Here is a 17667-nt window from a genome sequence, read left to right as displayed (position 1 = left end):
AAATAAAAGGCTCTTTTATTACTATCATTTAACATGCATTTGATAGTTTTTAAAATATCAACCGAGACGGAAATCTAAGTATACAAAAAATTTCTGAATTAGCACGATGCTTTTAAAGTGTAGATACTCAAAAAGATCCTATTCTCATGAATCTATTTATCAGTTTAGAACTGTATTATTTATAAGGGTTAGTGTAGATCTTGTAAATAGAGTGCAGACTGAAAGTTAGTTTTGAAATAAAACAATGAATTTTTTGTAAAGCTTTATTACTTAAACTTTATATTATAAAAAATAAGGTCACTTAAATTTTATTGTCCTATAGTTTTGACAAAAATAACATTATAAATAGTAAGGCAAGAGATTTGTTAAATATACTTCTATTTTTTTTTGTTATTTATAATGGAAAAAGTCCATAAAGATCGTAGTCAAATTCAAAATTTATAAAAAAAAATCTAACATTAAAAATATGAGTATAAAATGGAAAAAACTTAATTTATGAAATTCGTTAACTAAGGGCCGATTTTTCGATCCTTGGTTAAAATTTATCCGTCTAATAAAGTATACACGATCATTTTAAAATGTCACCTGTAAACTATCATAATATACCTAAGTAATATACGGACAATTAGAATACATTTTTGAAAAGGTAGTTTTCGACGAACAAGTTTTAACCAAGGATTGAAAAATCAGCCCTAAGTTGTAAGTAGTAAAAATAAAAAGGTCAAAAACCAAACATAAAGGTTTATCTCAGTCATAAATATTGTTAATAATATTTTATTATTCAAGGAATGTTTCGTATTGCACTATGTACGCTATAAAACTAAAAAATCCATAAAAATAATAGTATTTTTTAATATTAATTCAGAGAATATTTTATATTTTTGGAGGGTGTTAAGATTTTTTTATACCAATTCTACTGTATTAAAAAGCTTTTGTTTATGAATGTATATCTGTTACAGCAGATCTCAAAAACGTAAGGTTTTTTACCATTTAATAACAAAATAATGTCAAAAACAGTATTAATTAATTAAAATAGTATGATTAAAATTTTTATAGAGTACATAGCACATTTTTTTAATTTATTTTAAAACACCTCAACAATAGTATACAAAAATACATATTTTACGGAATGTAATACACAGGCAAAAATACATTTTCCCAATACGTTCAACAAATTGTCTTTAAAATTATTTAATGCTAGCAACACATAGTTTTCTGCATTTCTCCGTGGGCAACCCTGTCGTCGTTCCATGCTGGCAACTCCACTTTGCCCGTGTGTGTTGCCGTCTCTTCTGTGGGGTTACCTATATAAAAAATACGAATTAAAATCACTACATAGTATAAAACAAAGTCGCTTTCTCTGTCCCTATATCCCTTTGTATGCTTAAATCTTTAAAACTACGCAACGGATTTTGATGCGGTTTTTTTAATAGATAGAGTGATTCAAGGGGAAGGTTTCAGTATATAATTTATTAAGTTTTAGACAAAGCGGGCGAAGCCGCGGGCGGTAAGCTAGTAAATAATAAAAAAACAGTGTTCCTGTTATGATAATATTATGTTTTTTGAATTCTTTGAAAATTAATACTGAAACTTAGCAGCGAATAAATTATTAACTAGATTACTAGACTATTATTTTGCTTATATTATTTATTACAAGCCACATTTGTTTGTATTTTTTTTTAATCAGTTGTAAATGCACAAATTATTTTATTCTACTGTGTAAGAAGCGTCAATATAGAGACAAATCTAAAATGGCGGTACTAATAATTCCGTCTTACTCACACACTATATTTGTCTTTTTCACACTTACGGATTAGAATTACTGTCATTTTAAGTATGGACCACAATTTTAGATTCGTTTATTTATTGGAGTGGCTTATAATATATTCGAAACATTGTATAACGAAAACACCGATTTTAGACCGATAAATTACAAAAAAGTCTCGTTTTAATTCCGGCAAAAACGTGATAATTTCTAAAAAATAAACAATATTTCTTACCAAAAGGTAATCTCTCTTCCCCGTCCACGGAATCATAAGACCGTAGAGATGAAACCAAACTTGTAGCCGATAATTGCAATAGCGATGTCGCCGTATTTAGAAACACTTGATCAATGCCCTGGAAAACAAAAATGTATAAAAATATTAATGTCATTGTAAATTTACTATAGCGCCATCTAGTATCAAACTGAGTAATGTTACTAAATGTCGGATATTTTGGCTTACTGTTATATAAATACGTATTCCTTTTTTCCAATATAAATATTTTTATTCATGAATATGGGGTACAATTATTTTTATTATATGTCTTAGTCTTTGTGTTAAGTTAAGAACAAAGGTGGCTAAATGTTTAATTTTATTGACTATAAATGGGAAAAAATCATTGTAAAAATTGTCTATTATAATATTAGACTAGAAGATGAACTGTGTTTTTGTATTAGGAACAAGTATGCAGATGATGGTTTGGCGATGATGATGAACGGTATCTTATGATCGAAGTGGTGGTGATGATGGTGAAAATGTTGAAGGTGATTGCAAATGGGCATGTTAACTTGTTATACTTATAATGATGGAGGTGAAGATAATTATGACTGTGAATACGTATTATACGTACGCCTTTGTTTCGCTTCGCGAGAAGGTGAGATTCGCTTTTAATTGCTTAGTGATGGTATTAATGATGAATGTGTGATTAGGTAGGTGGTGATGATGATGAATGTGGTGATGTTGATGAGGATGAAGACAACGATGATGGAGATGATGATGACGATAAAATAAGTGATGATGAAGAAATTGAAAACAATGATGATCATGATTGGTGTATATGAAGATGATGACGAATGTGTGATAATGTCGGTGGTGTAGGTGATGATTAATGTGGAGGTGGTGATGATGATGATGATGAAGTTGCTGATTATGATGATGATCAAAATCCTATAATTACCTGATCATGCAAAGCGGATGTTTCACAGTACTGCGCGCCGATGTCGGCCGCGTACGCGCTCGCCTCGCCGCGCGACACGGCGCGACACGCGTCCAGGTCGCACTTGTTGCCCACTAGCGCTAGTACCATTGCTTCTGGCACGTTGCTGTCATATCATATTAATTAATTATTATTTTAAGCAAAACCCTAATAGTGTAGATCAGACTTTCCAAACCTTATTCACAGTACTCATAAAGGTAAACCTATTGCAACATAAATTGTATGAAATATAGTTTTTGTATCAAATAGTCAAATAGCCACTTGATAGATTATTCAATGAATTTGATATTTTTGGTTTTACGGCATTCAAATATGCTTAAAGGGTAATATGTAACTTATATAAATAATAATTAGTGTACTGTGGTTCTTACGCGACAACCCTCCGTGGATTTTCATCTTCCATGTCCAAACATTGACATTCACATTATAGCTATCCATATATTTTATAATATACAAATATGTGAAGTGAAGTCCCATGTCCCCTAGTGGGGTAAGGGGCAGATGCGTTATACATCTGTTTTACTGATCCATTTTCTTTAGGGACAAGTAGGTGATCAGCCTTCTGTGTCCTGCCAGACCGAGTCCAGGAATCGAACCCAGGACCCCTCGGTGGTACGCTCACGCGTCAACCAATGTACCAAGGAGGCGGTCATACAAATACATACAAACATACAAATATGTGATGTGATATAAATGTTGTGTTTTGTTATTCCAGTTGACAATAATTGTGTTATATTTTTATAATAATCAAAGTAATCACCTCTGCAATTCCTTCACCCATCCCTTGATAGCTGCAAAACTGCCAGCGCTGGTTATATCATACACCAATAGTGCTGCATTGGCATTCCTGTAGTACATCGGCGCCATGGAACGGAATCTCTCTTGGCCGGCTGTGTCCCAAACCTGGAAGGAAGAAAAAATAATAATAGATAAAATTCCTTGCTATAATTTTTTTCATAAAGATGTAGGTAAGTTTACATAATAATGGTGAATTTTAGGTTTTTTTTTTAATTTAAAAAAAATTTATTGCTAAAACAAAATGTTTAATATAAAAATATTTTTTTTAAGTATACAGAAATAGCTCATAAACTTCTTTGATCAATTATTGTTAACTAGCTTCCGCCCGCGACTCCGTCCGCGCGGAAAAATTAAGATTTTTTTTTTCTACGTATTTTTCCGGGATAAAAAGTATCCTATTTTATGCCCAGGATAATAAGGTATAATTATACCAAGTTTCATCGAAATCGAACCGTTAGTTTTCACGTGATGCCTGAACATACAGACAGACAGACAGACAGACAAAAATTTTTTTAATAACATATTTGGGCTTGGTATCGATCCAGTAACACCCCCTGCTATTTATTTTTTCAATATTTTCAATGTACAGAATTGACCCTTCTACAGATTTATTATATGTATAGATTAAAATAACTGTTTTGATTCAGTTCTAATAATCTAATACTTAGCAGTACCCAGACCCACTGACAAAATGACAATTTTTTTTTTTTATATTTATTATTGTTTTTTAACTCTTCAATGAACACAATTATAAAAAGAGCGTGTGTGCCGAGCACACGTGTCAGAAGAGAAACTTCTTGGGCAAAATTTTTCATAAATCTATACTAATATTATAAAGCTGATGAGTTTGTTTGTTTGTTTGAACGCGCTAATCTCGGGAACTACTGGTCCGATTTGAAAAATTCTTTCGGTGTTAGATAGCCCATTTATCGAGGAAGATTATAGGCTATATTATATCATCACGCTACGACCAACAGGAGTGGAGCCACGGGGGTGAAACCGCGCGGAGCAGCTAGTATTAGATAGGTACAACCACAGTACAACGGATTTCTTACCTGTAATTTAACTCTAGCATCGTCCACATTGATGTTACAAGTGAAGAAAGAGGCGCCTATAGTTGGAGATATGTGTTTTGAGAACATCTTGCCTATATACCTCACTACCAGGCTTGTCTTGCCTACACCTGGAATGAAAAAGGACAGAAATTAGTAGAAATCTATACTAATATTATAAAGAGGAAAAATTTGTTTGTTTGTTTGATTGTAATGAATAGGCTCATAAACTAATGGACCGATTTTAAAAATTCTTTCACCGTTCGAAAGCTACATTATCCACGAGTAATATAGGCTATATAATATTATTATCACGCTAAGACTAACAGGAGCGGAGCCACGCGGGTGAAACCGCGCGGCACAGCTAGTAAATAATATAAATACAAGTCTATATTGTTCGTTGTAGAAAATTAAAAATAAATAGGTAAGTATACGTGTATCGGATTCTTTTTGGTCAAAGTTCATTGTAAAAACTATAGTATTGCCATGAACAAAAAGGACATTTTTGGAATAGAATGTATTTATAAAAAACATCAAAGGTCGATTTCTTCCTTTTTGTTCTAAGTATTTTTCTAAGAAATCGCAAGCGAAGTCAGGTTATGAATCTAGTATTAAATAATTTTATTTATTCAAAATTCCTTTTAACCAATCTAACAGTATTAGAACATAAACCCACTGACCGAGTCAAGTGAAACAATTTTTTACGTAATAACTTGTTTAGCCGGTTTTGATTTTATCGACTTTAATAGCATTGCTTATAAATCAGTAACAATATAATAAAGACGAAAGAATTTTATTTCTGTACGTTTGTAAGACAAACTCGAAATTACTGGACCGATTTTAAACTATTTTCACTAGTGGAAAGCTTATACATATAGGTATATATTAAAAAAATAATACACAATACACATATTATAAATGCGAAAGATAGTTTGCCTGTCTGTTATAAATAACAGCAACAATTATTAATGAAGTAGGTAAAGTCCGGGGGCTAAATACAAGTTCTTTTCAAAATTCCAATTAAGTAAAAATGAATTATTTATTTTTTTATTTTATTTATTTATTATTATAGATGATTAAGTGTTCTGTGTTTGCGAGTACCGCAAACAACGTCGTGGCACTTTATTATATTGTTGTTTATTTCAGATCAAGCCAGGCGGAACCGGGACGAGCTGCTAGTGAATAAAATGAATAGAGCTACATAGTTTATTGCTTATGAGTCATATTACGCAATAATTTTTCAATGTTAGATAAAAACGAACTACAATATAGTCGATATTTCTATATGATGTCACGTCTAAGTATGCACCTACTAATCCTAATCTACTAGATATCCGCTCGCGGCTTTCAAAGAAAATCCCGCATAGTTCCCGTGTCTGTGGGATTTGCGGGCTAAAAAGTAGCCTATGTCTTATTCTGGGTCTTCAGCTACCTACATACCAAATATCAATGTAATCGGTTCTGTAGTATTTGCTTGAAAGAGAAACAAACTCCATCCTCACAAACTTTCACATTTACAATATTTAATACATTTTAGCATTCTAGACTAACTAGCTCTAGTTACAATTAGTTACAATTTAATTGTTTTTGTTCTTATCATCGAAGCGGCTGAAATGTTTGTATGTAACCGACTACTTTTATACTGGATTTTAACCCAATTTAAAACAGACAGATTTAATGCATACTTTGTACACTTATCAATACAAGTATTTCATGAGATTTAAGGGCTGATTTTTTAATCCTTTGTTAAAACTTATTCATCGAATAAGGGTGTATTCAGAAAGAAAGCTTGAAACTTATAAGCGCTTATCGGTGCTTGTCAATGCTGGTTTTGACAAGCTTGTCAATGCTGGTTTTGACAAGCTTGTCAATGCTGGTTTTGACAAGCTGGTTTGAGCATTGACAAGCGCCGATAAGCGCTTATAAGTTTCAAGCTTTCTTTCTGAATACGCCCTAACGTATTAAACTGTCATTTCAAAAATGTATTCTAATTGTCCGTATTTGACAGTTTACAGGTGACATTTTAATATGTTCGTGTTTAATGGAATCCTTTATTGGAAGGATAGGTACATTTTAACCAAGGATGGAAAAATCGGCTCTAAGCGTGTTTTATTTTATTTTTTACATTATAAAATATTATACAGTAGTATTTAGTAATCTGTGACCGAACTTCTTCCAAATAAATATAGTTCACAATGAATGACAATTGATTCTTTTATACCATCGTAAATCTCTGAAGGCCAAATATATACACGGCACTTATCTTTAATTATAGCAGTATAGTAGGGTCATTGCGCTGGTTTTCGTCCAATTATAGGAGTTGCCAACTTTGTGATACGAAATAAATATTTTGGAGCACCCTTCCTTAAACATATAATTTTTTTTTTAAGTCCTTATATAGTCTTCTTTAAGATAATATTAAGGGAAAATAAATCATTTTGATGTATCTTTTTATTTAAATTATTTTCTGCAAAAGTAGGGTAAATGCTAGTTTTCGTCCAAAAAAACTGGTTTTCGTCCTAGTGTAAGCTAGTTTTCGACCACCGTGTAGAAAAAGGAGGGTAGGTCAACTATTAAGTTAAAAATCAATTACAGGTAAATATATACGTTTATTTAATTAACATTACAATTTCTCACTACCTTACAGGTTTAGTTTTACTTGTGGTTTTACTAATAATAATCAATATAACTAGTCAACACTGAGATCTATGTAGCACTTGGCAGTCCTTATAGGCGTTAGTGATGACTGTATAATCATTCGTAATAAAGAAAGGAATGCGTTCCTTACAATGTAAATGAAACAAGTAATAATTACAGGACTAAGAAATAACATCAAAAAACAGAAATATTCATTCTAACAACAAAAATTTTCATTCTAATACTTTGTTTATCAAATGAAACGTACTATAAACACACAGCCATAATAATAAGTTTTAGCCACAGAATCTTCAGTGTACGCAGCGTCTTTTTTTTCTAGATTTCTTAGACTCCTTCGAGGCCATCTAAAAACAATAAGATCTTTCTGAGGATACGTTGAGTAAGTATAATAAAAAAATACTGCATTGGCAAAACAGACCTAGAATAAAAGATGATACTCAAGTGAATGATAATCAAGAAAAATACAGTGTATTATGTCTGACCTACCCCCATTTATGCTACGAATAATTGACTCTACTTCACATAAGGAGAATGATACATGACTGAATGAATGACAATATTAGGTACCTACAACACTCTGGCCCTCACCAATTATTTATAAGGAAGATACTGAATAGAAAACTTTTCAATACGTAAAAATAGACGAAAAGTAATGCAAAAGAATGGCTATATTTAATTTTTGGATACTCCAATACTCATTCATGGACGAAAACTAAAACATTTAAAGCTAAATTTAGTTTTCGTCCACTTCTTTAAATATTTTTTTATTTTGGCAGCACTGACATAGCAGTGGACGGAAACCAAAAAAACTAAACTAATAGCAATAAAGATCACTTCGGGAGAAACTAACACTAGTTATTCAGTATTTTAAAGGTCCGATAAAGTAAAATGACCCTAACAAATATTCACGTAGCTGTTTGAGTTTCCGTCCACTTGGACGAAAACCAAATATTTTGAGAATTTGGTAACCTAGTATCCGTCCGCTTAATATTTCGAAGAGTATTATAAAAATGTATGATAAACACTTATAATTGCGTTTATTATGCTTATAAATAAACATACGTACCAAAAACATTACGTAAACTAGCTAAAACAGTGATTTACCTTACCATGAACTTTTCTCGCCGGCAAATTTTTCTCTCGCGCGATGACATCTGCAAGGCACGTATGCGAAGCGGCCACATTTACGTTAATTTTTTGAACTCTCTTCTTGTCAAATCAAATTTTAATGTTGATAGTACTGTTGCTTAAACATTATGGACCGTAAAAAGTGCAAACTTGCGCGGGAAGGTAGGTTTGTATTCAAGTTTTACGCACGTGATTGTAACAGGTCAGTCAAATGGACGAAAACAGAAGCTGGACGGCAAACCAGCGCAATTACCCTATTATATTATCATCTATAGCTTAGCCATTGATGACACATAAACCGGTTACATTTTATACATTGATAGGCAACTAATTGTAAGGTCAGAATACTGCAACATTATTAAAAAACTAAATTCCGCCCGCGACTCCGTCCGCGCGGAAAAATTAAGAAAAATTACGATTTATTTTTTTTCTACGTATTTTTCCGGGATAAAAAGTATCCTATTTTATGACCAGGATAATAAGGTATAATTATACCAAGTTTCATCGAAATCGAACCGTTAGTTTTCACGTGATGCCTGAACATACAGACAGACAGACACACAGACAACAATTTTTTTAATCATATATTTGGGCTTGGTATCGATCCAGTAACGCCCCCTGCTATTTATTTTTTCAATATTTTCAATGTACAGAATTGACCCTTCTACAGATTTATTATATGTATAGATGTGGACATATAAATACTACTATTAATAAAATTATAAATGCTTGTATGTTGCACTTTCAAAAATAAACAACAGCACCAATTTTCTTGATTCACCGCACTAGCGGACTCACGCGGGCAAAATCAAGATATTTTTATCGCTAACTAGCAGTCCGCCCCGGCTTCGCCCGTGGTACATATTTACGTTTTCTCTACATAAGAACCATACTCGTACTTCAAGGAATATAATAAAAAAGAATTAACGAAATCGGTTCAGCCGTTCTCAAGTTATGCGCTTACCAACACATTTTGGGATTCATTTTTATATTATAGATTTGTTATTCTGATTTATAACCTATAATATTGCAAAAATCCATCCGAATTTGTCCAGTAATTTTTTCGCGAGAGAACAACAAATATTCATCCATCCTCACAGACTTTTACTTTAAGTTAAAAGGATTAGGATGTACATAGACACCTCATTATGTAGTTAGTTCAAAAATTATCTTTAATATCAATTAATTCATCCGTCTCAAATATTATTACGAAAATTTTAATTTTAATCAAATATGTACGTTATTCAACCTTTTATGAAAAAAAAAACGACTAACTACTAACTAACTATGTCTAGTTATTTTGTGCTAATATTTCCTGCTATTTTTTACCCGATGCCAGGCCAGGGTCATTCTTCATCTTTATCGATTGTATGAATGTAGTAATTTATAATATTTCTTGTGCACGTTCTATCTCTCTTCTTAACGGTCCTATAAGGGGGTGTATTTTAATAGAGGTGTATCATTAGATCAAGGATGGAATTTAATAAAAAAATTCTGCACTACAATTTATTTTTTGTTAATTCTATGGGTTATTGTTAATTTGATCATCCGTCCCTAGATTTTTTTACTCGAATGACAGTCGCATAATAAAAAAATATAGAATTCAGCTGATGTGTTAAGCATTGGATACTAAGACCCAGGTAAGTAGGTACTTTTAAATTTTTTATTTTTGTAAAAACGAATTATTACCTAGGTAGTTCATCACAGAACAGATTTAGATTTAGCCAACGATCACAGCCAATAGTGACCAGCGACAGCCACTTGACAATTTTTTTCTTCAGTAGCGAGTGGTGGCTGTGGTTGGTGGCCTGTTTGCGCCGTCCCTAGTACAAAGAGGATCGATGACAATCCTACTACCTATCCTACTTCCTACCTAAATGCGAAAGTTTGTGAGGATGTGTATGTGTGTGTTTGTTACGATTACAATGAAATTTAGCACACATATAGAAGGTAACTTGGATTAACACATAGGATATATTTTATCCCGGAAATCCCACGGGAACGGGAACTATGCGGGTTTTTCTTTAAAAAGGCGGGCGAAGCCGCGGGCGGCAAGGTAGTACAATATAATTTCATGAGCTTGCTTTTTAGTTATATAACTTGATATTAGGTATACTTATTTTGTCACTAACTACGCTACTATAAGTCGCGTCAAGTAAAAAGAACGCTGACGGATGGCTGACGGAAGCTGCGCATTGGCGATTTATCGGTCTATTTGGTGTTATAAAGAATAACAAATAGGTAGTTGCGAAGCCACGATTCGCGAGCCTAGTTCAAAAATAAAATAATCGACGCATAGCTTTCGTGCAAAACTCGATCCATGCGCAAACACACCCCATCACTTTCATCCAGCGTTCTTTTTACGTGACGCGTACTATACTATGCGTTCAGTAAATATTTCGTTAACACTTGATCTGTTATCAATATTGGAATAACAGAGGATTAGTGTAATCTCAATAGCTGATAATATTATGGCTACTGTTTGAGACAGGAAATGTATGTCTCTAAGCGGATAGTATGGGGAAAACCTTTCTTTTCAATTTTATTAATTTCTCTATACAAAATGTGGTAATTAATCTATACTAATATTATAAAGCTGAAGAGTTTGTTTGTTTGTTTGAACGCGCTAATCTCGGGAACTGCTGGTCCCATTGGAAAAATTTTTTCGGTGTTAGATAGCCCATTTATCAAGGAAGGCTATAGGTATATCATCACGCTACGACCAACAGGAGTGGAGCCACGGGGGTGAAACCGAGCGAGCAGCTATAAGTATTGCATACGCATGTAATTTAAAATTTTTGATTTGGTATCGGTCGTACAAATAACTAATCAAGTATCGTATCAAAGTCTAAAAAGATAATTAGTTAAAAAAAGAGCGTGCCCTTTGCTTTTAGTCAAAAACGCTTTTAACTAAGGTCGTCATTGTCTGAATGATTTAGCTTATTTGACGTCACACAAAAGAAAGACAATTAACTACACTTTCGCATTTATAATATTATTAGCAGACTTGTAAGGTTTCCCCAATAAACCAAACCTACCCCAAACACTATCTCATGTTTACGTAAATTCACTAATCATTTGTTTACTTACATTTTTATGAAACCAGCACAGCATGATCTACGGTTTCATGTGTTTATGGTAATCGTTGATATTATAGTATACTAGCTGTGCTCTGCGGTTTTACCCGCAATGCTCCGCTCCTATTGGTCTTAGCGTGATAATATATAGCCTACAAGCCTTCCTCGATACATAGGCATTCTAACACCGAAATTATTTTTCAAATCAGCCCAGTAGTTTCTGAGATTAGCTCCTTCAAACAAACAAACAAACTTATAATATTAAAATAATCCTACTTATATGTGTTATAAATGCGAAAATTTGTGAGGATGTGTGTTTGTGTGTGTCATTCACGCAACTACTGAACTACTGAACCGATTACAATGAAATTTAGCACACATATAGAAGGTAACTACTAACTTGGATTAACACATAGGTTAGGTTTCATCCCGGAAATCCCACGGGAACGGGAAATACACGGGTTTTTTTTTCAAAACGCGGGCGAAGCCGCGGGCGGAAAGCTAGTAATAGTATAGATATAAGCATGTTCCGAATACAAACAAACAAACTCTTCAGCTTTATACCAATATGGATAAAACCAGTACAGCATGACCTACGCTTGTAGCTGTCAGATGTAATACGATACTTTACGCTAGCTAGGGTTACGAATAATTTTAGACTTGGCTTAGTGGTTAGGGTGCCTATGTGGTATACGTGTCGCACAGGAAATTCTGAGGTAATCGATAAATAGGCATTGCCAGAATCTGGGAAAATTTGTCGCCACTTTATGGCTCAAAAATCAAATACTTCATTACATAAATTCTATACACATACTATAAAGTATAAGTGGTTGTTTCAATGAGCTAATCTCAGGAACGCATTGAAAATTTATTTTTGTGTTGGATTGTTAAGCTATTGCATAGCTTCTATCGCGGTTCGCGGGCCTTGAGAGCGGGGACCCAATCGAGAAATTCCGTAACGAAAAAAACCTCACGCTCCCCACTCCGACGGGCAGAGGTGTGGCTTGAGGGCATAGCATGCAATAGCTTTACCGCGGCAGTCCCCGAGTGTCACACGTCGTTTTCTTTATTTATTCAGGAGATATACTTTGCTATAGACATCACAATATGACCAATAGAAGTGGAACACCCATTAAGTGTTGCAAACAATAAGAATAATATTCATTTTTCTTAGGGCCGATTTTTCAATGCCCAGATAAACAGTCTAATAACTACCCCTCGAATAGATTTATTCAATTGCTTATCTAACTCATAACGGCTCGCCTATTTTTCAATCGTGATTTATTTGATGAATAACTATCTGACCAAATATTTCCATATTGGCAGCTCTGCTCTTGGAGTGGCGAAACAAACATATTAAATTAGTCAGGTTAGAGCGGGATAGAGTCAACTTGCAATATGTCAACAACCGTCATTATGACTCACGTCAGGAGTGCATTTTAAGTTTATCTTGTGTTCTATGATTGTTGATTATTGTTTTGATTCAAGTAAAGAGTTTTGATTAAATTTGTGTTAAAATTTATATATTTTACGATGGAAACGACATAAAGGCAGCGTCTGGCAAATTTTCAATGGCATGATCATCAGTAGGTACTATCAAAAACATCAATTTCAATATGATTTTAATTGATAATTATTTTATAGAAAGAGGCTTTATTGTAAAAATTCTACGCTCTATGTTATTACATACGAAAATATCCCAAATTTGACGCGTCAGTTGTCAACTCAAACGTCTAATCGTCGAATAGCACGCTATCTGGCCGTTGGAGCAGCAGATAGATTTATTCCTCAAATAACGTAGTTATTCGATAGATAAGTCCTATTCGTCTATTGAAAAATTGAATATTTTGTTAACTGAAGAATAAAGTCTATATAGCTGTTTATCTGGGCATTGAAAAATCGGCCCTTAAACAGACAAATTAATGATTTTGTACAGCAATTAGCGATTGAATCGACTTGAAGGCTTTGTTAAAAGTTAAAATATAACTCAAAACAGACTACCTATCACATCAAGTTCATTCAATGTACCAAACAATAATATTTGAAACATCTCTTATATCAAACAGTAGTCATTATTATCAGCAATTAAGATTACAATAATCCCTGAGTTTATTTTCTTATTGATAACAGATCTGACACACATTCCAAACATTATCCTATTAATATAATAAATGCAGTATGTGAGGATGATTTTGATAATACTTAGCAGTGATGTAGCTGATATTTTCCTGAACCTTTTGGAAAATTATGTCACTCTATGAGTCTGTTTGGTTTGAAATAAAAAACTTTTTCAGTCTTAAAAGAAACATAATAAATAACTTTTTGAATTATTTCTTTAAAAAACATGCATGATAACATGACATCATGAAATACAATACTCGTTTTCCTAAATAACTACTTTTTATAAACCTGATAATTATAACAATACATAAAAAAAAATGTAAACGGCCTGTAACCTGTCACGGTATGATAATTATATACCAGTTTTACAGTTACATTTCGGTTGCAGTTACATCATTTAATAGTATGATAACAAATATGTTACAATACCACTACAAAATTTAGTGTACTTGTTAACTGAATAACAGCAAATACTGAGCAGCTGTTTTCAAGTGATACTGACATTAATTATATTAAACAAATGAAATATAATACTTAGAGAAATGTTTGAATAGGTAGTAATTAAATATTTACTTATTGCTTGTATTTGTATATCTTCTTATAATATAAAAATGAATCGCAAAATGTGTTGGTAAGCGCATAACTCGAGAACAACTGAACCGATTTCGTTAATTCTTTTTTTATTATATTCCTTGAAGTACGAGGATGGTTCTTATGTAGAGAAAACGTAAATATGTACCACAGGCGAAGCCGGGGCGGACCGCTAGTCTATATAATATAAAAATGAATCGCAAAAAGTGTTGGTAAGCGCATAACTCGAAAACGACTGAACCGATTTTGTTAATTCTTTTTTTTAAATATTCCTTGAAATACGAGGATGGTTTTTATGAAAAAAAAAAACGTAAACATGTAGGTACCAAGGGCGAAGCCGGGGCGATTATTCTTCGAAACATCATTGGCTTGTTAGTAATCAAAGGAAACAAAACAGGTGGATATACCTACCTATAGTTAATACTAAATTAGAATGTCTATGAATCTATAATATTACTCCCACTTTAAAAACAAAAAGGTAAGTTAATACTTAAATTAAAAAACAAATTTTATTACTCGCTAATGGATTATTTTCCAAACAAAAATTTGCATTCACTTAACTTATACAATAGATTGGTTCATTAATTTGTTAATAAATTTTAATTGTTATTTTATTAAAAAATATTAGTAAATGGGGTCAAATTTATAATAAATTGTCATAATATCTGAATTTGTATGTAAAACATCCAAACAGCATGAAGTTTTAAGTAAATAACACAAATATTTTTCTTAAGCCGGCTACTCACGTACCTGCCATAGGGGCAATTTGGGTTGCACGGCCGGTTGGAGCAATTTCAGCTGTTCTCTAAATTGCCCCTGCTTGCCTATACAGTATACACATCACAATTAAGGAGCGAATTAAGTGTGCAATTAATTCACTCCTTAATACTTGTTATCTTGCCCCTACTGCAGGTAGGTACATGAGAGTTTATTTTGCACATAAAATTTTTGATTTCCCCTGTAGGTCATTGAATAACATTTCTACAAAATGTATTCAAAATGCAAATCTTTAGCTTTTCCTTTTTTTACAAGGAGATTGCTTTTAAGAGTTCAAGGATAATAGTTTTATTTTGCTAGCGCTAAAATAAATTAAATATTATTTTATGACTAGCTGTGTCCCACAGTTTTACCCGCATTACTTCGCTCCTTACTGTCATGATATATTATAGCCTTTAGCCTTTCTCAATAAATGGGCTATCAAACACTGAAAGAATTTTTCAAATCTGACCTGATAATTGATATTGTTTGACCTGATTGATCCTGAGATTAGCGTGTTCAAACAAACAAACAAACTCTTCAACTTTATAATATTAGTATAGTATAGATAGCAGCTCGTTCTGGCTTTGCCCTTGGTACATATTGCTTATACTCAGAGATCATGTAAATATTATACAACAACAAAAGATGTTTATATTGGTCCAGTTACTCCTGAGATTAGCACATACACACAAACAAACTCTTCAGCTTTTTGTTATTCATATACAATGGTATGTGGGTGTTGCCCTTTATTAGTAGCATAAACATTAACAGCATTGAGCAAAAAACTAATAAAACATAGCCACATAGAAACAATAAAGGTCAGGGTTGAATGTAACACGACTCATAATTATTATTTTTCTATATCTTGTAGTGAAAATTTTATCTATGACAAGTATTTATTGTTTACAGATAAAAAAAGAATGCACATTCTTTAATATAAAACCAAAGAGAATACAAAATATTATAAAACGTTTAACATTATTTACCTCTATAAAATGTTGCTAAATATTTATTAGTTATAAATAATTGTTATAAATAATTGTTAGTTGAAGAATTTAATCTATTGCAATCAGACAACAATAGCATGAAACTAGATTATTTAGCAATATATTTAATCAGATTTTATTCACGAAAACTTTACGAAATTACTGAGGGGTTAATTAAGTTATACACAAGTTATCAATGAAGTTGAATTGGTTTATCGCTTTCTTTATATTGTTACTCATTTTATTATCATGTATTTTTCAATTCTAAATTCAGATTAATTATCAGTGTTATCGGGAGGAACCTAATTATAAGTACATACTCTAGTTTTCAACAAAGATAGTTTTGAAAGAAACGTGTATGTAATCAAACGATGAATATTTCCACAATAATCTGTTTGTTTCGTAATTTCTGGTATGCTTACATTCCAACGCTCAAACTGCGATCAAGACACAAGGAACCTGTGTAGCATGTGTAGATGATCACATTTTTTCACTATTATATTAATTCTATACAATAATATGTACATATTTACCTTGCGATCCTAAAACAACAATTTTTGCTTCCACCACTTTCATTTTATACACAATCACTACACTAAAGGTAACAGAATAATTTCTATCTACACACTATTTAATTTACATTTTTACATCGAACTAAAATTATAAAATTTAAACAAGTTTGTAAACTAAATTGACGTCCATCCCTTGCAACGCAAATAACATCTCTGAAGTTAGGCGCAGTGTTGCCAACTTTTTTTTTCGAGCCCACATTTTGGAGCCTCGTACCGTAAAAATAATGTACTCTGTGCCTCGTAGCCCACCAGTAAGCCACTAAAGTAATCCGTCTTTAAAACCACCAGAAAAAACACTAAAAAATATCCAGAGACGAGTAAATATTGAGTGCCCGTTGGCGAATTTTTTGCGAGTTATTTGTAATTAACAACAATTTTGAACAGTGAAACTTTTATTACATCGTCTCAAACTTTTTGGTATATGTAACGCATATCGCGTGACGTACGATAATTATCGTACAAATACGATAATAAATTATCGTAAGTTTCACTTTTACCGTGGTTTCATAAAACCACACAACGTTTTTTTTATTTTTGTTACATATTTAAAGATCATCTTCAGAAGAATCTGCTTCTTCTAGAGTTTCAATATGTGAAGAATAACTGTAAAATAAATTTTTGTGTGTACAATACACACAAAAATTTATTTTACAGGTTTGGCCATATATTTTAATGTAAAACCATATTACTTCACAAAATTAATTAAAATACGACAAGGTAAAAGCTACCGGCCGCGGTGTTGCCAATACCGACTGACAATGTTTTTGTACACAAATACAGAATAAACATATAACCTTTTGAATCAAATCATACTTTATATCAATAGTAATATGTAGTCTATAATCAAAAAAATTCATGATACAAAATCATACCCTTGTTTCACATAGTTCAAGTCGTTCTTTTTGAGTATTTATGTAAATCTTACTAGTGGTTGAATGTTGTACCT

General features: G+C 32.4%; 1 protein-coding gene and 1 long non-coding RNA gene across 2 annotated transcripts; both read right to left on the bottom strand.

Annotated features, from left to right (window-relative positions):
* Positions 1-1094: 1094 nt before the first annotated feature.
* On the bottom strand, positions 1095-16870 carry LOC123704132 (ras-related protein Rab-31). Its single transcript, XM_045652426.1, has 6 exons — positions 16683-16870; positions 4833-4960; positions 3740-3882; positions 2941-3085; positions 2001-2118; positions 1095-1304 (listed from the first exon to the last, which is right to left on the bottom strand). The coding sequence occupies exons 1-6, from the start codon at positions 16723-16725 to the stop codon at positions 1198-1200; spliced, it is 684 nt and encodes a 227-aa protein (XP_045508382.1). The 5' UTR covers positions 16726-16870; the 3' UTR covers positions 1095-1197.
* Positions 7419-8839, bottom strand: LOC123704133. The gene is made up of 2 exons (XR_006753084.1): positions 8597-8839; positions 7419-7831 (listed from the first exon to the last, which is right to left on the bottom strand). It is a non-coding gene; the product is annotated as an uncharacterized LOC123704133 (long non-coding RNA).
* Positions 16871-17667: the final 797 nt, after the last annotated feature.

Source organism: Colias croceus, chromosome 28 (genome assembly GCF_905220415.1).
Source record: "Colias croceus chromosome 28, ilColCroc2.1".
Classification (NCBI taxonomy): domain Eukaryota; kingdom Metazoa; phylum Arthropoda; class Insecta; order Lepidoptera; family Pieridae; genus Colias; species Colias croceus.
Note: the sequence above shows the minus strand (reverse complement) of the source record. Positions and strands in the feature narration are given on the sequence as shown.

Excerpts from the sequence above, each read along its gene's own strand:
- LOC123704132 (XM_045652426.1), bottom strand. The coding sequence starts at position 16,725 with ATGAAAGTGGTGGAAGCAAAAATTGTTGTTTTAGGATCGCAAG. Across the intron at positions 3,883-4,832 it reads ATGCTAGAGTTAAATTACAG|GTTTGGGACACAGCCGGCCA; the intron begins GTAAGAAATCCG and ends TCTTCCTTCCAG. Across the intron at positions 1,305-2,000 it reads GGAAGAGAGATTACCTTTTG|GTAACCCCACAGAAGAGACG; the intron begins GTAAGAAATATT and ends TTTTTTATATAG.